Genomic DNA, 24944 nt, shown 5'->3' with positions numbered 1-24944 from the left:
CGCCCTCCTGCCCGAGGGGCCTGGTGCCCGCCCGGTGGGTCCTCCCAGCCCCTGTCCACACACCCAGTGTCCTGCAGGCCCCAAGAGCGTTGAACGAGGCCCCTGTGGCCACTCTGCTCCACGCCTGTTGGGCCTGGCTGAGCGAGTCTCCATGGGATAGCATGGGACACAGGTGGGGCTCCGCTCGGCGGCCCCCTCCCATCAAGGCCCTCGGTGCAGGGACATCCTCAACCCGGCCACCACTCCCTGCTCCCCAGGCCACGGAAGCATGCGGACTCCGGGGCAGGCTGAAGCCTTGCCCTCCACGTCCGTGCCTTTCCACGTGGGGAGAAACCGGCCAGGTGGGTGGGGAAGGCCCCCCTGAATGTGCACACCTGGGAGGCCCCACCTGTGGCGCAGCTGATGGGGCGGCCAGACCAAGCCCCCAGGTGCCCTGAGTGGGTCGACCTCTCTTACCTGCTGCCTTCTGGCGAGTCCTGCGCTGTGGGCGTCATGTTCCTGGGGCCCAGCCCTCCGGGCCGGCTGCTTGCCTTTTAGGAGGGGTGGGCGAGGGGCGGGGAGAAATTAGAGGCTCCCCAAGGTGCCCCCCTCCCGGCACCCCCCATGCACTGGCCTCAGTGTCGGGCAGTGCAGCTGAGCCCTGTCGGGGGTCTCCCGCCCCTACCTCGTGGAGGCTGTCCAGGAACAGGATGGGGTGGTGCTCAGGCGGAGGGGCGCCGAGGCAGACGTCTGAGAACTGGGCATAGCCTCGCTCCACACGCTGACAGTCCTTGGGACAGGGGGTCTCGTGTCTCCTGGCTGAGGGGTGAGCGGCTTTCAGAAAAGGGAAGAAAGGAAGGCCCTCTAAGTGTCACGAAGCAAAGGCCAGGAAGCAGCTTTCACGTGGCCTCTCAAGTGAGACTTGCATGGACGGCCACGTGGGCCCCGGGGGGGCTGGGGTCCTGGCCCTGCTGCCCAGAGTGCTGGCCACAAGGCCACCTCCAGGGGAGAGGCCAGGCAGGGGCAAGGCCGGGCCTGGTGTAGACAGCAGCTCTGTAGCCAGTGTCCTTTGGGGTCCACTGCCCCTTGACCCCTTTGTCTGGGGTCCACCATCAGGCCTGGCAGGCGATGCCCTGGGGCAGGGGGGTCTCCTGAGGGCTGAGGCCCTGGGTGTCTTGGCCAGGCCTGGACAGGCCCCAGGAGAGAGGCCTTGAGCTCAGCCAGGCAGAGCCCAGCGCCCTCTCTAAGCAGTGTGACCGGAGGACTTTCCCATGGCCCGGGTGATGTCAGGCCACATCCGTGCGAGCACAGATCTCAGGAGAGCCTGCAGCCGTCAGTAGGCCTCACAAGGCAAGACCCTGACAGTCTCCAGCGCCACAGAATGTCAGAGGAGTGGGCTCAGCCTTCTGCCTCTGCAGCGGGCACCCCCACCGGGACCCCTGCCCATCCTGGCCTCCCTGTCTCAAGGTGTGAGGATGACAGGAGCGTTCCTTCCTGCAGGCATGTCCCCAGGCTCCTTCCGCTACCCCCAGGCAGCCTCAGCTGCCCTCCTTCATCTCTTATGCACAGGAGGCGGCAGCTGAGCCGGGGCGGGGCTGGGTCGTGGCGCTGGTGCAGGACCACCCAGACCGACGCAAACATGTGCCCCTCAGGCCCGCTCTCCTATGGAGGCTGGACATCCAGGCTCTCCTGACCAGCCTGTGTCCCCAGGGTCCCTGCCTAGCCCACATACACCAGTAGGGCACACACGTTAGCAAAAGCTGGCTTCGGGGAGGTGGCTGGACACTCCTGCCGGCAAAGTCCCCCTTGGAGGGTAGGGGCTCGGGGTGAGTGGAGGGGGGTCTGTCATTCGTGCTCTGGATGGGGCCCTGGGGCCTCAGCCACTAACAGCCCTTCCCCAGGGCCCACCTTCTGCAGGGAGAGGCGGCGATGGGCCCCAGAAGTATTTCCAAATTGCAGGTGGGGAATTATTTCTCTCGGAGGTGTCTTAATCTCATCATTATGACACATTATACAGAGGAAAGTCTTTCTGTCCGCAAGGACGTTCTCCAGCTAACGTCCTCCTGCCCATTAGCTTCTGCTGCCCTCCCACTATTTACGTCCTGGGCAACAGCGGGGAACCGCGCTGCTGACGGCACAATTTCCATTTTTTCATGCACCGCCGGTTTCCACGCGGGTTCCAGAGGAGCTAGCTTGGCCTGCCTCTTTTATCGACACCGCTGGACAATAAAGACCCCCGTGCTGTGTCCTAACAGCCCTCTGACAAGGTGACCACGCTGGCCCGGACCCCAGCCGGAGCTAGAACTTGCTAAGGCCTCTGGTTCCTGCTGGAGCAGCAGCTCCAGACCTGGGATCAAAAAACGCCCTTTGGGGGCTGGGAACCGGGTGGGGACATGGAAACGCATCTGGCGTGCAGATCAGCGCACATCCAAGCCATGTCCGCCGGGCTCAGGGCGGGGCTGTTGAAGCAGCCAGTCCTCCTGACCGTCATGGGTGCCGAGCACTCAGGGGAGGCTCTCAGGGAAACTCGTGGCGCCTCCTTGGAGCACAGGTGTGAGTGAGGGGGACCAAGGCTCAGACGGTGCAGTGGGAGCCTCGGGCGCTCCCGGGAGCATATGCAGCGCTGAAATCAAACTGATGGAGTTGGCGGGGAGAGGACTTAGGGAACCCGATGGTGGCTCAGGTGCGCCTGCAGCTCCCAGCCGGGAGGGCGGACCCTGGGACGCACCATTCCCAGCCCAAGGGCAGAGGCGGCGGCGGCTCCAGGACTCTGTTGCAAGGGAGAGAACCCAGCACAGACTGGCTTAAACCCCAAAGGCAGCTGTGTCTGCAGCCCCAGGCACATTTGGCCCTTGGCCTGGGTCTGGGAGTTGGGGCGCGCATCTGACCCCATGGGACTGCCCTACGTGGAGGGGAGGGGGGTGGGCAACAGGGCAGCCTTTGGAGTCAGGACGACCTGGACACGGGGTTGGAGGTGGGCCTTACTGACCACGGGCGCCCATCTCCACAGACGCGTGCTGCCCACACTGCGCTGGGCTGCTGACCGCCTCCTGCCCTTTCCACCAGCCTCACGTGCTTACTTCTCAGAGGGAACCCCCAAATCTGCCTGGCACCCACCCAGGCCCTTGAGCCAGAAGCGGGGGGAGGGGCAGCCCCATTGGTCCCCGCGCTTCCTCTGGTCTCGGCAGCAGCACCAACTCTGTCTCAAATGCATCCGGATCCACCGTGCCCACCACGTCCCCCGCGGGCCCCAGCACTTCCCCCTACGCCGGCACTGCCTTCTGGGACTCCTGGGTCCTCCCTCGCCCTCAGATCTGTTTCCCAATATCCCCCACGGAGCCAGGCCGCTGCCCCCACTGTCCCCAGAACACAGTCCAGCCTGGCCAGGTCAGCCCCCTCTGGCCACGCACGCTGCCCTGCTCCTTGGTCACGCTCCCTACTGCCTCCTTCGCCTCTTCTGTCTCGGCTGGGTGGTGGCTTCCTGGCTCGTCCAGTTGGACAGCCAGCTTCTATTTGCTCTGCATGTGTGACGTCCAGACAGGCCGGCCCGCCATCCCTGGCCACCCCATCCTCAGGTGGCCTGTGTGTGGACTGCCGGGCGGAACGTTTGTGGGCTGGGCGCCGTCCAGGCCTGGCTGGAGACAGGCTGGGGAGGCAGCACGGCGGCCTGGGGGCGCTTGACGAGGCCGCAAGCCTCGTGGGGATCTGGGGGTTCTGGATCAAGACGTGGCGCTCAGCAGGCCCGGGAGAGGCCTGTCAGGTTTCTGCCTCCCACTGAGAACAGCGGCTCTTTAGTCTGCCATGGGGGCTCCGTCCATTCGTGCTGCATCGCGCAGGGCGCTGGCACGGTCAGTACAGGCTTCTCCGCATTTGTGGAGGTTCCAGGCCCCCCATGACCACGGCCCAGCATCCCCCGCCCCCGACGTCAGGGGCTTGCTTGGGCCCCACCCTGCAGTACACCCACCCTGCTCCGGTGTCAGCGGCCATAGACAACCTCTCTCCCTCTGTCCCCACTGGCCGCCCTCCCTGGCCCCTCTGCTGGACATCCAATGCCTGTCCTGGGCACACCTGGCCCTTTCTCTCCTATCCCGCCCCCTCCTTGGGTGGGCACCTCACTCACCGTGGATGTCAGCACTGTGTTTACCCAGAGGAGCCCCCGCCTCCAGCGCCCTGCAGACACTCCCACACCATGGGGCCCTGGGTCCCCCAGGCCTGTTGCCGCCCCTCCTGCAGCTCAGTCCCCTCTTGGTGAGGAGCATGGGCGATGGTTCTGGTCTCCCGAGCCCTCTCGGTCCCTGTCCTTATGGGCGATGCCATGGTCACCATGTGGGGGTCCAGGCCACTGCCCAGCCTCTCCGCGTAGCTTGGCTCTCTGGTCCGCTCCTCACACGCCATCTAGCACACAGATTCACACTCAGGCGCCGTCCGTGCTGGCTGCAAACTCCTGTTGGCCTCCTCTCGCATCCCTGGCTGCCACCAGCCTCAGCCTCCTGGACGCCGGGCCCTCCAGCCTCTGCTCACGCAGCTGAACTGCGAGGCTGCTGTGGTGCAACGGCCCCTCGTCGGCCCCTGCCTTACCCTGTCCGCCCCGCTGCAGACCTGGTCCCCAGGGGCCCAACCGCACTGGAGGACCCCCGACGTCCGAGAACAGACTCAGCCACAGAGACACCGCTGGGCACTCAGCGAGGCCCCGGCACTGCCACGGCAGAGCCCCCCCCCCCAGGAACGGGGCAGCTGTCCTCCCGCTGGGGCTTCCTCAGGCCGAGTGGCCACTTCCAAGCGCACCGGATCCTGGCAGAGTGCACCAGCTCTGCGTCTGGGCTGCGGGGGCCTGAGGGGGTGCCCCCAAGGGCCAGAAATGTCCCATGTCTCCTCGTGTGCCCAAGGGGACAGTGTTCTCGGGTGATCATCTTGCCTTGGCCTCCGGGGCCCCTGGAGCTGCTCCTGGCCTGTTTCTGGGGTCCCCCAGCCAGAGCGGCCCACCGGGAGGCCCCTGTGAGCAGACGCTTGTCCTCCGCTCCCGCGAGTGACTTCTGAAGCCTTTATGTCGATTTTAATTACAGCAATTACAGCTTTATCAGCAAGATAAAGGTCACTATGCTGCCTCCAGAGAGAGGAGGCCGAGCCGGCCAGGGAGATCGGGCAGCCTGACCTCTCTGGGAGGGAAAAGCCAATTAATTATCTTTTTATAGCCGATTCAATTAGACTCCCTAATCACCTGTGTAGGGCATTGAGGCCAAGGCGGAGAGACCTTGCTGTGAATAAGGCCGGCGCAGGCCCCGCAGCTACCGTAAGTGGCCGCTGTGGGCCCGGGGCCTCGCCGGCTCTAGGCCCAGTTGTTTCCTCCAGTTGCCAGAATCAAAACCCTGAAACGTTATCAGCCCTGAGGTGAGAGCCCGTCCCGTTTGTGGGTGACCAGACACCCGGCAGACGCAATTAGCAAGGAGCTGTTTGGTTAGAAAGATGTGGGGGGACACAGGCACCTGGGCGGTCAGTGAAGCAGAGTGGTCCATGCTGGGAGACGCGTGGGGCCGTGGGCCCCCTGATGGGGTGCAGCATGAGGGCCGTGCGAGGCCAGGTGGGCACCCTCGGGCCCCTTCTTGAGCTGTCCAGGCCACCAGGCCAGGGCTCCGTCTGGGCTGCATGCCAGCCCCTCCCTCCATCTGCCCAGTGGGCAGACATCCTCACGGTGGCCTGGGGTCTACCCTGGAGGGTCTGCAGGCAGGAGAGAGTGTGGGGGCATCTGTACCCTGGCTCCCTCCCCACCAGGCGACACAGGATGGGCCTGCTGTCCCAAGGACCCCTCACCCATCCCAGTCCTGTCCCACTGACAGGAGTCGGGAGTTAAGTCCGGTGCCTGCAGCCCATCTGGTACCAGGAGATGGTCCAGGCCAAGAGGAGGGAGAAAGTCTGCAGCTCCCTGTCGTCTGAGGCAGCATCTGCCTCAGCAAAACCCTGCAGGTGGCTCCTAGCAGGGATGGGAGTAGATGGGCCACTGTCCCCGAGGCATGACAGGACATCTACCCAGGGTCCTGCCTCCTGACCCCACCTGGTGCCCTCCAGACAACGCAACCTAAGATTGGGCCGTGAGCGTCCTTTGCCAGGTTGGGGTTGTTTCTGTACAGAAACACAAAGTCAGGCTCATTTGCCGAGAAAGCAGGAAGCGAGTGCTGATTTTCCCACCCGATGGACACCCAGGTCTCCCTGCCTGGCACCTCATGCCCCGCGGCTCAGCTGCCTCTCACCCTCAGGGGCCCAGTTCCCATCCCCCTTTCATCCAGGCCTCTGAGCAGGCGTCTCCCCCAACCTTAGCCAGACTCAGGGGCCTCTTTCATCTCCTCCTGGCTCTTCTCCACCTCCAAGGGCCCACGTCTGCCTGGGCCTCTCTCCAGCATCCCTGCTGCTCACCACCACCAGCTCCTCCAACCCCAAACACACTCTGCTTGGGCCTCCTTCCGAGCCTCCTTTGGCTGATGCTCTGAGGATTGAAGCCCGCTCCTCCTGTACAGCCCCTCCTGACTCCTATGACCTCAGTCCTTGGATGTCCTTATGACCATGTCTGCCTGCTGCATCGCCCTCACCACCCTCACTGACCCCAGCATACCTGTCATCATCATGACCATCATAGCCATGATCACCACCATCATCGTCATCACCACCACCACTATCACCATCATCACCACCATCACCATCACCACCACCATCACCACCACCACCATCACACCACCACCACAATCACCATCATCACCACCATCACCACCACCATTACCATCACCATCATCACTATCATCACCATCATTACCATCATCACCACCATCACCACCACCACCATTACCATCACCATCATCACCACCATCACCATCATTACCATCATCATCACCACCATCACCACCACCATCACCACTATCACCACCATTACCATCACCATCATCACCATCATTACCATCATCATCACCACCATCACCGCCACCATCATCACCATTGGTATCATCACTATCACCACCACCATCATCACCACCATCACTATTATCACCACCATCACCCTCGGTATCATTATCACCACCACCACCATCATACCATCACCATCATCATCTCCACCATCATCACTGAAGTCACCACCAGAACTGTTCTCACCTCCACAGAATGGTCACTCTGCACTCTCCAGGGGCCGGATCCTTTGCTAAGCTCTTCCCATGCGGTCTACACACACCTGACCCTCACCTCAGCCTAGAGGAGGAGCTGTTGTCTCCCTATTTACAGAGGAGGAAACTGAAAACGGCCAGCTTTAGCCAAGGGGCTGTGCTGCTTTGCAGGCACCAGTGGGGTGGAATCGAGTGTGCCAGATCTTGTCTTAGAAGAGACCACAGGACTGGGTCCGCACATTCCTCAGGCCCCCCTGCAAGAGCACCCCTTCTCCACCTTGGCCCTGTCTGTCTGTCACGCTGCCCACACCTAGGGTGGAGATACAGGCTGAGAATCAGCCCCAGAAACAGAAATTCACCATGCAAGGAGACATAATGTCTGTAACTGCAGGCCCTCTTTCCCGCCCCTGGGTGAGTTTTAGTGTATTTTTTTATTAAGAAATTCTCAAATTCGAGAATTTCCAAAGGTGTGTCTCCTTTCCTTGAACCAGGCCAGCAAGGGAACCCATGGCCCAGCTTGGACGAGGAGGGGTGGGCACGGCGGGCATTTGGAATCTCCGGTCCCTGTGGTGGGCAGTTTGGGTCAGGGACGCCTGGCAGAGCGAGGTTCCCGGGCACGTGGGCCCTGGCAGCCACATCTGGCTGTGCTCAGCAGATCCCAGCTCTGGGGCCCCTATCCTGCCCTTTCCCTCCCTTTTCCGAAGCACAGAGAGTGGATTCATCGTGACGCCATTGCTCCCATTGGCCCACGTCCTTTCCCACCGCGTGTTCCTACAACCCAAGCTTTCTGTCGCTGCCAGGAACCCACCCCAGTCCCGTCTTTTCTAAAAGGAGCGGCAGGGCCCGCACACACCTAAGCTCAGCTAACAACTCCCGCTTTCGGGAAGAGGCGTGCAGATGCATCCTGCCACCTCGAGGCCACGCTGCTTTGTCAGACCTGCCTCCCGGCGCCGAGGAATGCAAAGGGGCCTTTTCTGCTGGCAGACTGCCAAGACTGGGGACAAATTTGGGGTTCTTTCTGTGTCTGTTTCTGACGCCCCCGCCCACTCCCCACCTCCAGAAGGCCCCCTGCCAAGCTATTTGTACACAACCCGGGAGAACGAGGTTGGGCACACTGTGCACAGGTGCCAGGAACCCCGGAGAGGACTCGGCTGCGGCCACCAGCCCCGCAGGGATGAGGCGGACAGCCAGCCACACCCGCGGGCTCGGGAAGGTGCCCACTGACCCACGGTTTCCCATCTGTCCCCCAGCCCTCGGCCAGAGACTGGAAAGCAGCTGCTGGGCCCTGGGTGTCCCCTACCTGTTCACTGCTGTCTTCAGCCCATCCTGGGTGGGAGGAGTCTGGGGAGCTGGAGCCCAGCCCCGGGAGAGGCCAGAGGATGTGGGCACTGACACTGGGGCCCTCCAAGCTCCCGCGGTGACGCGTCCTTTCACTTACTGGGAGGTGCCGTTTCTGAAGCTGCCGCTTTGACGATGTCCGCCCTTGGGCTTCTTGGATGGCCCTGGGTGGAGGCCTCAGGGGCCACGACGTGGCCTGAACTGGGGCAGCCAGCAGCTGCTTTCCAACGTGAGGCCACCTGCAGAGGGCGGCCAGCTGGCAGAGGAGGCCCGGCCTGGATGGCGCATGGGGCCTTGCTGGGGCCACGGCGGAGGCCTGGGGCCTCCAGGAGCAGGGGCTCACGTCTCCGGTGGGATGGAGTCAGCCTTGGGCTGGGGGTTTGTGCTTCTCTTAGCAGAAAACTCGTGTGCCCTCTTCTTCCGGAAAGAATGTGGCTGTCTCTAGGAGACCACCCGGCCAAGAAGCTCGTGGCTGGCGCGTGGGGAGTGGCCGAGGTCACGGCTCTGCCGCTGGCCTCCTCTCCTCGCTCGGGGCAGGGCTGGCAGGAGGCCCTGGAGAAAGGAGGGAACCAAGCCGGCAGGCTGGCTGCCACTGAAAGGCAGCGGTTCCGAGGCTTCAGGAGAAGACCTGCGGGCTCGCCAGCCAGCTGCCCGAGGCTCTTCCCCCCCGCACCTGGGGGCAGGACTGGGGGCTGTGATCACCTCTTCCCCGCGCCTGACCCTGCGTGTGAGCACACACGCACACCCACAGTCCCACATGTGAGTGTGCACACCACTCACGCTCATTCGCATGTAAGGCCCAATACACAGTCTCCCACGCCCTCGTGCACATGCACACACGCGTACAGAGACTCGCCCGGTGTGTGCGCTCACATGCACATAAACACGCCCACAAGTGCAGGCTGTCAGTCCGGGGCCACCCCTCACTGGCCCCGGGAACCTCCTTGTGGTGGTGCCCTGCCAGCCCCTCCTCCACGTCACCCTGGGCCAGGCCTGCACCACTGCCCCCAGAACAACAGCGATCCCCAAGCTGACCCTCCCAGGCACCTTCGGACGATGCTGTGGGTAGACTCAGCCTCCCTGACAGTGACTGTGTCCTGGCCCTCGCCTGGGGACCTGGATAGGTCCGGGTGCCTTCCTAGCCTTCTGCCCTCAAGCCCAGCTGGAGCCATTCCGGAATGACAGGGGCCACACCCTGCACCTCCAGACCCCGGTGACCCGTGAGACGCATCAGCCAGCAGAGGCCTCTCAGCGGTGTAGGAGTCTGACCCCAGTGCTGCATCCTGGGTTGTCCCTGGGACCTGCAGGCAGCAGTGTGGCCCACAGAGGAAGACTGCAGGCTCTGTGATGGGGGGTGATACAGGGAGAGCCCCTGGGATGAGGCCACAGGCAAGCAGGTGCTCAGACCACAGAAGACGGGGAGCCCCACCGATGGTACTCAGGGAGGCGGCAGAGGGGCTGACGTGGGGGTCCCAGGCACCGGGCCAGGCAGGCACTGCGCCATCTGAGGCGGGAAGCTGCCAGCAGCCAGTGGCCGACTTTGCACCTTGGTCCCATCTGAAGGAGCTGGGGAAGCAGATGAAGCCACCATCCCTGACTGGTGGCAGACGGCCTCGATCCTCAGGGTCACAGGGGCGAGAGCCCCCTGAGCCCTTGCAGGTAGGGTGTTCTTGGTATATCTGCAGACTGCCAGGCTCTTGGCCACCTCAGGAGGCTGCCCACCGTGTCCCCCTGTGGACAGGGCTCCGAGGCCATGACCAGGGTGCTGGGAGGAGACCAGGCTGGAGCTGCATTGCTGGGAGGTACATCCAGGGCACCTGCTGTGCAGTGCCCACTAAGGACAGGCCAGACCTCGGCTCCACCCGTCCGCCTCCCTTCTTCTCTCCCCATCCTGTGGTTCCCACCAGACGGCTGCCAAAGATCTGCCATCAGGGGCTGGACAGTGCGGGTGTCTGAGGCCACAAGACACACAGAGAGGCTGGTGCGTCATGGCTCTTATCCAGGCCCCAGACCAGGCATCCAGCCCCGGGGAAGGAGGAGATGGCGGTGGAGGGGGGTGGTTCCCAGCAGGCCCTGGGGGTCAGGCCCCTCACAGCCCTGCTCACCTGCTCCCAGACGTGCAGGGGCAGAGGGCCAGGGGTCCAGGAGAGCCTTGGGGGTGCCTTCCCCGGCTCCCAAGAGCTGTGGTCTTGGGGATCCTGTGGCCCCCTCTCCTCTGATGCTTTGGTTTCAGGCAGACACCCCCCCCACCACCTCTGAGTTCACTCCCATCGTGACCCGCGGCTTTGGCACTGGAAGGAACGCGGTAGGTATTTTTTGACACTCCTCTGGGACTCTCCCTCTAGCTGGTGTGATTCCTGAACAAGGAATTTACAGCACAAATTTTCCTTTAAAAATATGGACCCTTCATGCTATTCTGCCACAATTAAGCACAGACGATAAACATTAATGCCTGTTATCACCCCAAGAGGCGGTGGAATTTCCAGAAGTTCCCTGCTACCCGTTTTGTCACTTTTATTGGCAAGATTGGATTAGCGGCAAAGGGCACCTTGATTTTTAAAATCATCTTACAGTTGTGGGTGATTCTTCATGGATCCCAGCTGATGAATTCTCAGAACCATCGTTCAACAGTGAAAAAGAGGAGACACTCAGATCAATTGGGAACATTTCAGGGGAGGGTTTTGTGCACTAAAAAAAGGCGACCTGAGGTTCCCCTCACTGCTGTGGCTTTTTTGGGTTCCCAAATCCAGTTTACCGGGGATTGTTTGACGCCCCCGGGCTCAGCCAGCCCTCCAGCGGCCCTCCAGCAATTATCCGCACCTGCATTAGGACTCAAGGGGCTTCAATTACTCGGGGGTGCGGGGCCCCCCGCAAGGCAGACACCCCACCGACAGCAGTGAACATAAAAGGTCCTGCTGTCTGAAGCGGTGGTTGGGAATCACAAAAGGGTAAGGGGCTCTGCACGTGGAGTCAGCGTGCTTTGTTACTAGAGTCTGGGCGCTACGATTTCACCAAAACAGGGTTTAGAGTATCTGGCAACAGTCAGTGACATCGCCTTCTTCTCAACAAACAGCGAGTCGTCTACTGGGAAGTTGAAGACACGTAAACGACTGAAGTATTCCTCATCAACAAAATAATACAATACAGAGGTTTGAATTCCGTGTTGCTGCCATTAGGCCTTTGGAGAGAGAAAGCATTTTCTCTCCCCATCTTACTTATCTGCATAATCGGGGGCCAAGTTTTTAGAGGTTTCATTTTCTGAATTGCCCCTAGGATGGGGGAGGAAGGCTGCCGCCCTCTGTCCTGCAGGTTCAGAGCACCTGGCCCCAGGCGCTGAAGGCCTGCCTTGTGGGGTGGGCTGTGGGGACAGGGCTGAGACCCCGAGGCGGGGGTCTTTCTGGGACCCCCTCCTTGCTGCACAGATGCAGGCTTCAGGCACCCGTGGTTCTGAAACAGTGATGAGAGGCCATGGATACTTTCGTCCAGAGAAGCCTGGGGTGCAGGGGCACCGAGCGCCTGCAGCAGGACCAGGCGGCTGCCCTGCCTGCTGGGCTCTTGAGAACAAGTTGAACTGGATAATTGCTTTAAAATATAAGATGTCACCTGCTCTGCTCTGATTTTAGGCCACGGGATGCTTCTGCTCTGAGCCTGCGTCCCTCCCCGTCTCCCTGGGCAGGCCAACTTCCAACATCCAACCTCCAGAAACCCCTAACCACTCCAGGGTTTGAACCTGAGCTCGTGCTCCAGTGGCAGGGGGCCGGGTGGGAGGCCCCAGCAGCTCACCCCGACTTGCAGTAGGTCCTCACCTGCACCTGGGGCCACACACCTGCACGCAGCACCACCTCTGGGGGCAAGGCCACAGGTGGTGCTCCCTGTCAGGGCCCGCTGGACCCGACCCTGTGGCCAGGCCTCCCAGCGCGGCCTTTGTTCACCCAGGGCCTCAGCTCAGGACCCCGAGTGTGAGAGCCCAGAGGGGTCACCCCTGCCTCTGGACTAGGGTGGCTGCCCAGGGCACTGCTTCCTGTTGAGGGAGTGAGCCCTCCTTGACAGTGGCAGGAGGGCAGGGCAGGGCGGGAGCCACAGCTCCTGACCCCCAGCGCTCAGCACCGGCTTGCCCGCCCCTTCTGGTGGGCCGCCCCTCTCTGGGGCCCTCATTAGGTCCCAAAGCTGCGACCCCCCAACCCCTGCACAACCACAGCGTCTCCCGCCCACCCCATCGGTCTAACAGAGCCAGCATCTTCACCACCAGCCCCTTTGCTGTCATTCACTGCCCTCGGTCCTGGCCTGGGTTAGCTGTCCTGGGTGGGGCCTGCTTCCCAAGAGGAGATGCAGGATGCAGGATGGGAGGGTGGGGATGGGGGCATGGACCGGCCTCCCCTTCGGCGGTTCATCCCACGGAGGCAGAGGGGAGGCAGAGGTGGCAGGAGGCCCAGATCCCCACCCGCCGGCTGCGCACCCAGCAGGGCCCCGTGGTGTAGGCTGATGACCAGATTTCTGACTCGGGCTCCCAAACCACTCGGCAAAGGTGGCTGGTTGACGCGAAATACCCAGGCTCCCCTTCTTCTCTGGTAACAGAACCTGGTCATAGCTGGAAATTGTGTTTCTTGTCTCCTTGTGGCCTGGGGTGGTTGCATAACCAATGAGGTGTGAGTGGCAGTGGGCGGAATACCCAGAGAGCTTCTCAGAAGGGAAGGCCCCTCCTTCCTGCTTCTTGCTAGCTGGAATAGGGACGTGATGGCTGGCACTTGTGCAGCCCTCTTGGACCATGAGGTGATGGGCAAAAGATGGCAGAGCAGCAGAATAGGAAACAGAAGCTGGAGTTCCTGGTGATCAGGAGGGAGGTCACCCCTGCCTCTAAACTCACGTCAGGAACAAACAGCGATGGGGCTGAGGCCATGATTGTGTTAGAAGCAGCCAAACCTCACTGCAAGCACATAGTCTGCCTAGGAAGAAGCCAAACTTAGCAGGCGCTCGTGTGAGCTCAGTGCCCCACTGAGTCAGCTGCGGAGAGACAGGTAACCAGGGGGGGTGCCCTGCTGAGCACAGGGTGCTCGAGTGACAGGACAAAAGCTGTCCTGTGTTTGGCTGTGCTGTGCGTGGACGCCTGTGAACCTGGGCTGGAAGGGACCAACATGGAAGCACATTTCATGGGACTTCCTCCTCCAGGGTCACTCTGCTTCAAGAGGGACAGTCAGAGGTTTTCTGGCCCAAATTTATTTCAGGACTTGTACCAAATCGTCTTTCAAGCTAAAACCCTCTGCCCTGCACTCGAGAGACCTGTGGTGAGGAGATCCTGGCTGTGGCCAGAGCCGTAGGGGGATGCCCTCTGACATCCAGGGCCCCCACCCTCCGCGGCTGCGTCCCTCCTCACACAGCCTCGCCCAGGTGAGCGCAGAGGCAGGCGGCGACTCGGGCTGGAACCCGAGACCCCTGGACTCTCTGAAGGCTTGTAAAAGGCTCTCAGATCCTTGGTGAAGGCCTGGCCTAGGGGAGGACAAGCAAGGAAGGGCTGTGGCTGCGGGCGGGGGTGAACGTGAGACGGACGGTCTCAAGGACACACAGGTTCACTCCCAGGAGGAAAGGGTCCTGGTTTGTGATCCTGTGCACGTGGGGCTTGCACTTTGTGCCTTCTCAGACAGTGGATAAGGAAAACTTAAAAGTTAAAGAAGAAGGGAGGGTATAGCTCAAATGGGAGAGTGCGTGCTTGGCACGCACGAGGTCCTGGGTTCAATCCCTGGGACCACCACTGAAAAAAATAAGCAAATAAACCTAACTACCTTCCCTCTGCAAAAATAAATAAATAAATAAAAACAAATAAATGAAGATCTCTGTCCCTGGAGAGCCTGAGAATAAACCATTTTACTTAAAAAAAAAAAAGCCTCACTCACTCCCCGCCCCCGCAGCCCCATGTTCCCCTCCGGCGCCGCTCCACCCCGGGGTCCCAGGTACTGCCGGCCGTACCCCAGGGCCCCTGAAGCCCCGGCCCCCTCCTTCCTGCTGACCAGGAGCTGGGACACGAGGTGACCCCTCCAGGCCCCCACTTTGAACCGTGATTATCTCAGGGTTTCTCTTATTTGGGCTGACCACAATCCTACTCACGGCAGAGCTCGAACATCAGGACAGACGGAGGACAGACGGACACAGCGTGTTTGTGACCCTGAGCCAGCCCAGACCCCTGCCAACATGTCTGAGGGATTGGGGGATGCTCTGAAGGCAGCTGTGTTGGGGAAGACTTTCAGTGGGAATGGTCCTGCGTGAACCTGTTCCCACGAAGGGAATGGTCAGTTTTAGGAGAAGCAAAAGCAGAGCTCACCTCCCTGGCCTCTGGGCAGTGGGCCCTCTCCCTTCTCAGGTGCACTTCCTAGGTCAGACCCCGTGGCTGGGATGGAGGGGGTGCAGCGGGGCACCGGGTCAGGGTCATGGAGGCAGATGCTGTGACGGCCTCGGTTTGTAGAAGAGGAAACATGGTGGAGACTCTGGGTAGGTCCCCAGACACACCTGGTGGGGACCCAGGGCCTCTGACTCAGCGCCAGATGCAGAGTTGAGGGATGGAACTGAGTGGATCTTACAAGAGCAGAAACCTGGTCCCCTGGCTTCTCCAAAGGCAGTTTCTACGGCTCGATACCCACATCCCGCCAAGCCAAGTCCAGCCCGCCAGCCCGCCTTGGCCCACGGGGGACGCACGTTCAGGCCAGGATTCCTGCGAGCCCTCCCCTCCAGAGCGGCCCTGAAATCCCTCTGCGGAAGGCCTGGTGCCCAGGGGGTGCTTTTACGCAGAAATAGGAGCACATTCTTCGACGCAGGTAAACTTGCTGCTATAAACTGAGGTGGAAGCAGAGAGGGGGTCTCAGGCCAGGCCACCAAGGGGCCCTTGCACCGCCAGGTGACCCACTGGCCCTGCCTGACCCGTGAGGGCAGGACCCGGGCCTCGGTCTGAACGCTGCCTTGTCTCAGTGAGACAGGAGCAGAGGAGTCGGGCACAGCAATTAAAAGAAGGACACAGCAACTGAGGATATGACAAAAACTGGGTAGAACCAACCAGGCCCGTAGATGGCTGAAGACTCGACCTCCAGGCGACCTTGAGCCTCACTGTCCGCACACTGCAATGTATCAGCATGGTGAATGGCCCTCCCACAGGTGCCAAGACAGTTCCCAGGTTGACCATTAAAGGCCAAAAAGTGGGTGGTCCCAGTTCCTGGGAATCCCAGCCCCCAAATGGTCGGAATAAGCCTCCAGCTCGTTAGCATATGAAGTTACCGCGCCCATAAAGACTAACAACCCCTGCTCCCCCCCCCCTCCCCGGGCCTCTCGCCTTCCGAGCTGCTTGCACTCCGTCTGAGGAGCATGTGTCTCCCTGAATAAATGTACCTCACTCCACCTGGGCTCACTCTTGAGTTCTTCCCTGCGCGAAGCCAAGGACCCTCACTTGGCGGGGCGCCTCCCAGGGACCCGCCCGAGGCCTGAGGCCCAGCCCTCCTTTCGTGCCCCGCTTTCCTGCAACACTAGCCCCGCACAGCCGCCCTGGCTGGCCCGGGCCCTGGACTCGGCAAGTCTGCGCCCCCGACCCCACCCCCGGCCGCACCCAGAGCGGGAGCCCTAACTGTGAGGTCGGGCCCCGCAGACGGCTGAGGAGAGCGTGAGGGCCCGTACGCCAGAGTGTGTGTGGGTCCTGGGCGGGGGCCCGGCCCCAGACACCGGCGCCCCAGGCGGGTCGGGCGCAGCTGCGCTTCCCGCGCCGAGGGCGAGGGGACCCGGCGGACCCCGCAGCCCATGCTGGGCGGGATGCCTTCTACCATTACCGCAACCGCCCCCGCACCGGGAGGGTTGGATCTGTGATGGACTGCAGTGACTAGACTCTGATCCGCTCCAAGTGCCACCACGGCCTCCGGGAATAATCCCAAAAACCCATGGGAAGCCAGGCCCGCGTTCTAGTGAGTGGGTTTTGCTCGCCCGGGCCTGGGGGAGCTGGGCTCTGCCGGCCCTGGCGCCACATCGCCGCCGTGAGAATCGGGGGCCGGAGCACGTGGAGATGCCGTGCGCTCCGGGCAGAGTGGAATCAGCCGGAAATCAGGTGAACACGCGTGACCGTCAGGCCCACAAGGTCCCCACAGACACCCTGGGGGCCCGGAGTCCTGTCCAGGCTGACCACAGGCCTCCCAGGGCAGTGGCCTTGGTGGGGTTGCCATCCTCCAGGGATAGCCCTGAGCAGAAACAGCCCTCAGACCATCGGCCAGGTGGACAAACAGGAGGACTTCACCCTGTGGTCACGGTGACAAGGGGAGGTGAGTGTGGAGAGCGCAGGACAGCGCCGCGGCCGCCCCAGGACCGCTGACCCCCACCCCACGAGGGCCCTGGGTCTGCATGGTGAGCACGGGCAGCAGCCTGGATGCCAGGTCAGCAGCCCTCAGCCTGCCATTTAACCCCCTGCCATGGCGACAGCCCTTTGGAGGCGGGTCCCACTTGTTGTCCGGCCGAGGTCTGCTGGGGCCTGGGCACTGCCTTCCCAGGATGGCCTGTGTCTCCCGGGTCCACTCATCTCAGGGCTCAACTTTGTTTCCTCCTGTCCGGGTTTGGGGCCACTGCTGTCACCCTGCACACTCGAGCTCATGCTGCCCACCGCAGACCCTTGGTTGACAGCACTCACCGGCCCGGCGCATGGGGTCTGCCTCAGGGGGCGGCAAGTTGGCATCGGCACTTCCCAGGGCAGCTCTGGGCTCCAGGCCCCCGGACTGGGGGCTGGACAGAGGGAAGGAGAGACACTGGAACCCGCTGTGGAGGGAAGGACAAGGCTGGGCTCTGCTTGACGCCAAGCTAGGGGTGACACCTGGCTGCAGGGGACAAGGGGGCCCTGGGGCAGGTCCAGGGAGGAGGAAGGGCCAAGGTGGCCACACTGAGACCAGGGAAGTGAGAAGGAAGGGGCGGGGGAGGGACTCTCCCTGCAGCCCCATCCTCCCTGCCTCCCTGTCCCCCTGCCCAGACCCCCTCCCTGCCTCCCTGTCCCCCTGTCTGGCCCCCACTGTCTGAAGGTGCTTCCCCTTCCCCCCACCAGACAGTGTGCGTGTCCCCAGTGCTCACAGGGTCCTGGAGGGTGTGGGAGGGGCTCAGAGTCGAGGAGGGACCCCCCCTGCCCTGCAAGGGGGTCACCCAGGGTCCCCCATACTCACAATGGGGTCTGGATGGGTGTCTCTCTGCCACCTTCGTCCACTTTGAAGAAGCTGACCTCCGAGTATGCTGGGAGCTGCACACGCCTGACACCCGCTGAGACCTTCAAAACCCTGCCGTCCTCGCCTTCAGAAGGAGGGAGGGCGTGTGTGCAAGGGGCGGGGCCTCAGGGCCCGGGTCTCATCCCGTCCTGCTGGGCCACAGAGCCCCGGGAGGAGCCGGGTGCTGGCCCCGGCCGCTACCGCAGTGCCCTGAGCACTCTGCTTGTGTCCCGGTCCGTCTGCTCCTCCCGGCCCTGGCCCTGGGCTGAGCCGTCTACACGCCCTGGGACACCTCCACCCCTTGGCTGGGAGTTCTGACTCAGTCCAGTTCTGGGAGGTCTCTCCAGGACGGACTGTCCTTGCTGGCTGGCCTCAGGGCCTACCTGCTCAGGCTGCGGGGGGCTGCAGTGAGCACCCGCAGCGAGGCTAGCTCTGTGGTGCTGGTCACCCACCTCCCACCGTGACCCGGGGGAGGGCCCAACCTCTGGCCCACATCCGCAAGGCACCGAGCACAGGCCTGGCCATCTGGACTCAGGGGTTCAGAGCCAACACCAAGCATGGACCAGTGCCAGTACGGGCCCTGCCTGTCCAGCCCGGGCTGCTGAGATCTGCTGAGACGCGCAGGGCAAACCCGGGAGTGCGTGGACTTGGAGAGAAGAGGAACCGGGTGGGGCATAAAGACCACCAGTGGGCTGACTGGCCTCGCTTTCTGGTCAAGACAGAGTAACTGGGACCCACTGACCCTCCTACCTGAAGTAACCAAAGAAGCAGACGAAATACAAGATGATGTTTTCAAGACCCTGGACATCAGACCAGGACAGTGGTCCCTGGAAGTCGGGAAACACACGACGTGGACTCCCCAGCCACCCAGGTCACTGCCCTGAGAGACTGCGCAGGACTGGTGTGGGTGGGCAGCTGCGCAGGTCCAGAAAGCTTCTGGGTGAATGAAGAGACAGGCTCACACGGGAGAGGAGCAGACGGGAGGGGGGCCCAGCCGTTTGTGGGAACCCCGGGGGTACAGCAGAGCACAGATCAGCGCAGAGCAGATCAGGCCGGGGGGGTTGTGGAAATCCACCTGAGAGGATGGGCGGGGGGCAGGGCCTGAGGCCCCGCAGGACGGGGTCGGTGCTGGTTCTTGGTGAGGCTGCAAAACTCAGAAGAGCTCTCAGTAATGGGGAGTGACTGGTCTTAGGCTGAGCCCTACTCCAGCACACAAAGAAACCCTAAAGCCAAGACCTGAGAGGATTAAACTGTCTCCAGGTGACTTAACTGCACCCAGAACAAAGCTCCAAAACGTTGATAGGAACAAAGACGCCTCTAGCCCCCAACAAGTTGACATTCACAATGTCCAGCATCCAATCGAAGACTACCAGGCTCGCAGAGAACGCAGGGAAGTGCAGCCGTAACAAGGGGGAGCCGCCGTCAACTGAAACTGACCCAGATGTTAGAATTCGCAGAAAAGGATATTTTTCAAATTAAAAAAAATATATTTATTTATTCTTTTAATTTTTTTGGAGGGAGAGAAGTTATTGGGTCTATTTATTTACTATTATTATTTTTTTTAATAGAGGTGCTGGGGATTGAAGCCAGGACCTGGTGCAAGCTAAGCGTGTGCTCTACCACTGAGCTGTACCCTCCTCCCCTCTAAGTTATTATTGTAGTTGTAGTCCATGTGTTCAAAAGTTAAGTAGAGACATAGAAGATACAAAAAAGAACAACGTTGACTCTACAGATGAAAACTATGAGATGGAAAACATGGATGTGATCAATGGCAGATTAGATATTGCAAAAAAAAAAAAAAGATTCATGAACTTGAAAATGTAGCTACAGAAACTATCCAGAATGAAACCCTGTGAGAAAAAAGGGGGGGAAAAAAAGGGAGGGCGGGAAGGAGAATCCATGAACCTGGGGATTCTCCAGTGGGGCAACCTGGAGCCGTCTGACACGTGGATAATCGGGGTCTCGGGGCGGCAGGCAAAGGCTGTGACAGAAAATTATCAGAAGAAATAGGGCTGAAATATGCCAAGTTTGATGAAAACTATAAACCCAGAGACCCAAGAAGCTCGACGGACCCAAGTGCAAGAAACATGGAGACAGCTACCCCTCGTCGCACCGCAGTCAGATTGCTCAGACCAGCGATGAAGAGAAACCTGAAGAGAAGCCAGAGACGACGGACATCTGCACCGAGACCCGAGGACGCGGGTGGGGCAGGTTTCCCACGGAAAACAGCGCAGACCAGGCGGCGCCAGGAAGCCCGGGAAGAGGAGCCAGGACCCCGTGTGTGGTCGCAGCATCCGTCAGACAGCAGCGCAAAGTCAAGCCGTACGAAAGCTGAAAGGATTCATCGCCAGCAAGCATGTGTGACAGGACGCGTTTAGAGTCACGCCCCTCAGGCAGAAGGGAAATGGTAGCAGCTGGAAGTTTGCACCTGCGGGAAGGAGCGAGCCCAGAGGTGGCAGCTGTGATGGGGAAACACAGGTGAGACTTCCCTTCCTGTTTTCTCACTCTTTAGAAGATACGTGACTGTACAAACAAAAACAATAACGATGCGTTGCAAGCTTTTGAGTTACGTGACTGTAAAATGCACTGAAACAATCGCATGAGGATTCGGGTTGGAGCGGAGCGTACACCGTGAAGCCCGTATGTGTGAAGCCGGATGGTGTCACAGGAGAGCGGGCTGTGCCAGGTGACCGACGCCCGGTGTAAACCTCGAAGGAGCCCCTAAGAGGACGCAGCAAAGAGCTACCATTGATAAACCAGCAGAGGAGAGAAAATGGAATCTAAAAAATACTCAGCGAATCCAAAAAAGATAGGAGTGGAGCATAAAGGGGGAAAAAGCAGCTGGGAAAATAGAGAAGAAACCGGAAAGTGGCAGGTTCGAACCTGCTGTATCAATAATTATGTTAAATGTGAACAGCGCAGACACTTGAGTTAAAAGAGAGATGTTTACATGGGCTAAAAAAGCAAGACCCAACCACATGCAGCCCACAAAAAACCCACTTACACTATAAAGACACAAATAGGTTAAAGATTAAAGGATGGATAAAAATGCTGATACTCCTCAGAGGAAAGCTAGTCATGATCTTACCATCACTGAAAGCAGCTGTCGGAGCAGAGGCTGTTTCCAGAGATAAAGAACGTCACTTCACAGTGATGAGGAGTCAATTAATTAAATGACATGAAAATCCTAAATGTGTACGCCCCTAGTAATTGAGCTTCAAAACACACGAAGCTAAAAGTGGCAGCAATGAAAGCAGAAATAGACAAAAACACAAGAGTAATCAGAGATTTCGATGCACCACAGTTGATAATTCATGGAACAAGCGGATAGAAGACCAGCAAGGATGCAGCAAACCTGCCAGCCACGGCAACACAATCCACCAGGTCTGACACTGGTAGACTGTTCTGCCCGACAAAAGCGGACTTCATGCTCTTCCCGAAATGCACACAGAACGTTACCAAAATAGACTGCATTCAGAGCCATAAAACAAGTCTCAATAAATTTAAAGGAATTCAAAGTATGGGTCTAATAACCACATAGAATTAAATTAGAATCAGTAAGGAAGATCTCTGGAAAACCCTCAGACACCGGCAATGCAATGACACCCTGTGAAATAACGTGCGAGTCCAGAAGGAAATCAGAAGGCAGATCAGAAAGCACTTGGGGCTGAACGAAGATGAGCGCACAGCACGTCGAGCTCTGCGGGCACAGCCAAAGGGGGGCCGACGGGGACGCTGCGAGCGACAAGCTTCGGTGCTAGAAAAGGAAGGTCTCAGATACCCGTAGAGGCTTTCCCCCTGAAGAAACTAAAAAGAGGAGAGCAAATTAAACCCAAACTAAGGAGAAGCAAGGAAATAATAAGAATAAAACAGGAATTAATGAAATAGAAAAGAGACAATACAGAAACCAATTAAACCAAAACTTTGGTTGTTTATCAGTAAAATGGATAACCTCTCGTCAGACTCGTCAGGAAAAAAGAAAGCAGACAGCGATAATCTGCACGAGAAACAAGAGAGGTGGTAGCAGGTCATCGAAGGGGGGAGCCAGGAAACACGGCGAACAGGCTGACGCCAAGGAAGCCGACAGCCTGGTACGCGCCAGCGCAGCGCCCTCAGGAAGAGACGGCTGAGCGGAGCGGTCCCGCGCCCACCAGGGAAATGGAACCGCATTCAAACCCCTTCCCACAAAGAAAACTCCAGGCCCAGATGGGCTTCGTACCGAACCCTACCAGACGTTTAAGAAAGAAAAATACCACTTCAACACAAACGCTTTCAGAAAATTGAAGGGGAGGGAGTTTCTCAGCTTAGATGAGGGCAGCGTCACCCCAGCTCCAAACCCAGACAGAGACGTCATAAGAAGAAAGGAAAGCGATACCCTGACGAAGAGACAGGCAAAAATGCTGAACAAAATTTTAGCAAATGGGATGTCCAGGTAATTCATGGAGGAAAACAGTCTTTTAGCAGATGACACTGGGACTGCTGGGCGTCCACATGTGAAAGCAGCAAGCCGGACCCCCGTCTCACCCCACATGCCAAGACTGACGCCAAACAGACCCCAGACCTAAATGTAAGAGCTAAAAGCGCAAACGCTGAGGAGGAAGCGCGGGGCTAAACCTCCATGCCTGTGGGTGGGAGAGTCTTCCTAGATGCGGCTCCAAAAGGCACCAGTGACGGAAGGAGGCGGCAGATCAACTGGACGCCATCAAAAGTTAAACTTCTGCGTTCAAAAGACACCATTAAGAAACTGCAAGACAGCCCACAAGAGGGGAAAAAAATATTTGCAAGTCAGATATCTGATAAAAGACTTGCATCCAGAATATATAAAGAACTCTCAATGACTCAGTAAGAAGACAAGTTGCCCCAACTTTTTGATGGGCAGAGGATCTGAACAGATGTTTCTCCAGAGAAGATACACAGACGGCCAATCAGGGCACGAAGATGTGCCCCATGTCTTTACGCAAGCCAGGGCCACAGCGAGACACCACCTCACACCCGCAGGATGCCGCCACGAAGGGCGGGGGCGGCAGGCGGTGAGGACGTGGAGCTGGGGCCCGCAGTCTTGCCGGGGGAATGTAAATCGGTGCAAAAAAAGTGGAAGGAAAACACACCCAGACGGCAAAGGAAGAATTAAAATTGTATTTCCTCATAGACACGATCTGTATATAGAAAATCTTAGGTCCTCAGAAAAACTGGCAGGACAGCGTGTTTCACCAGGTCAAGGGATATACGATCAATACATAGAAATCAACTGTGGTCTGGTGGTTCCTGAAACGAAGGTAACAATTCCATACACAATAGCTCAAAGTACAGAATAAATCAATTTCTGAATAAACAAACCATAATTAAACAACCAGTAACAAGTTGTTCATCATTTATTAGCACATCTCACAAAAGAAGTGCGAGACTTGCAGGCTGAAAAGCACAAACCCTGATGAAAGCAAAGACGGACCGAGATGGGGAGGTGTTTCGCCTTCTTGAGTCGAAAGACTCAGGACCGTTAGCGGCAGGTCTCCTGGCTAGAGTCGGTGCACCTCCAACAAGACCCCAGACGGCTTGCTTGCTTTAGTGGCAGAAATTGACAAGCCGACCCTAAAATATTTACATGGGAATACAAGGGTCCCAGAGTGGCCAAAACAGCTCTGCGAAAGAACCAAAACTGGAGAAATCTCCAATTCCAGGCTACAATAATCAAGACGGTGTGGCCACGGTGTCGGAGAGACACGTGGATCAACGGAACAGAACTGAGAGTCCAGCCGGAAACCCTCACCCTCATGGTCAAGTGCCTCTCCACCACGGTGCCCAGGCAATCAGGGGGGCAAACGTAGGAATGGGACACATGGCGCTGGGACAAGTGGAATCCACGCAGAAAAAGATGAATTTAGACCTCTGTCTTATCCTCAAAAATTAACTCAAAACGATCACAGACCTAAACAAAGAGCAAAAGTTGTAGAAGAAAAGAGGAGAAAGTCTCTGTGAACTTGGGCTGAGAACCCTTAGATGCGTCACCCAGACGGTGGCCTGTGAAAGAAGAGATGGACAAGCTGGGCTTTATCAAAAGTGTACAAGTTTGCACTTCAAAAGACAACATTAAGAAGATGAAAAGATAAGCCACAGACTGAAAGAAAGTATTTGCAAAGGTGTATCTGATGAAGGACTTGTATCCAGAATACATAAGAGCTTGTGAAACTAAAAACTAAGACAAACAACCCGATTTAAAAAAACAGCTGGAATGCATGAATAGACATTTCTCAGCAGAAGACACACAAGTGGCCAACAAGCACTCGGAAAGCTGCTCAATGCCAGCAGTTTCAGGGAAATGCGAGTCAAACCCAGACGGAGAGGCCACTGGATGGCCTCAGGGTGCCGAGTCCTTGATGAGGACGAGGAGAAATCCTCGTCCCATGTGGCTAACGGGGTCGTAAAACGGTGCAGCCACTTTGGAAAACAGTTCACCTGTTTCTTTAAAAATTTAAACACACAACTACTATATGATCCAGCAATTCCACTCGTAAGTATAAACCCAAGAGAAACCAAAATGCGTTTACACAAACACCTGCCCGCGAACCTTCACAGCAGCACTGTTCACAGTGGCCAAGAAGTGCCAAGGACCCGAATGTCATCCACAGATGCGGGTGGACAGGGGTGCCGGGCGGAGAGGAGGAGAGGCAACTGGTCCAGAAAGGGGACAGGGACACTGACACGGGAGCGAGGGGCAGAGCGCGACCCCGCGGGCGGAGACTCCATGCACACGCAGAGCAGCACACTCGTGGTGCCCGGCGTGGGGCAGGCTCACGGCTGGAGGCAGGAGCCAGGGCTCTTTTGGCGGGGAGGAAGTGTCCTGACACTGAACTGGCATGGCGATGGTCACCTGGTTCCCCAAACTCACTGACCATCATTGGATCGCTTCACACAGATGGGCTCCAGGGCATATAAACGATACCGCAATGAAGCTGGTAAACTAGAGCAACTGTGACTGAACACGTCTGATACGTGCTTCCCTCGGGGCTCCTGAGTCTGAGCCGCTCCACGTTCGGAACCAAGGGCGAGTGCTCAGCCACGGGCGCCCCACCTGCCCCCCGCCCAGGTGCTCTGTTCTCCGCTCTCCGGTGGGAAGTGCTGTCGGTCCTCTGCGTGGCCGCAGGGCTGATCAGGAGCAGCCCCGACGCGTGGGAATCTGCCCCTCCTCGATCACCCCCCGGAGGACAGCGAGAAGCCCCCCGCTGCCTGGCTACATCCAGGCGCCGCCTCCTTCTGGACTCTTTTTTTTTGCGTGACCTGCACA

At 59.0% G+C, this 24944-nt stretch overlaps 1 protein-coding gene across 1 annotated transcript in view; it reads right to left on the bottom strand.

The window, feature by feature from the left end:
* Window positions 1-364: 364 nt before the first annotated feature.
* Window positions 365-24944, bottom strand: part of MORN1 (MORN repeat containing 1) — a 39622-nt gene continuing 15042 nt past the window's right edge. The window contains exons 9-12 of the mRNA XM_064494161.1: window positions 17624-17747; window positions 17104-17228; window positions 665-813; window positions 365-530 (exon numbers count right to left, since the gene is read on the bottom strand). Coding sequence (XP_064350231.1) covers window positions 453-530; window positions 665-813; window positions 17104-17228; window positions 17624-17747 — 476 coding nt within the window. The 3' untranslated portion in view covers window positions 365-452. The remainder of the gene's footprint in view (window positions 531-664; window positions 814-17103; window positions 17229-17623; window positions 17748-24944) is intronic.

This window comes from Camelus dromedarius, chromosome 14 (assembly GCF_036321535.1).
Source record: "Camelus dromedarius isolate mCamDro1 chromosome 14, mCamDro1.pat, whole genome shotgun sequence".
In the NCBI taxonomy this organism is placed as follows: domain Eukaryota; kingdom Metazoa; phylum Chordata; class Mammalia; order Artiodactyla; family Camelidae; genus Camelus; species Camelus dromedarius.
Note: the sequence above shows the minus strand (reverse complement) of the source record. Positions and strands in the feature narration are given on the sequence as shown.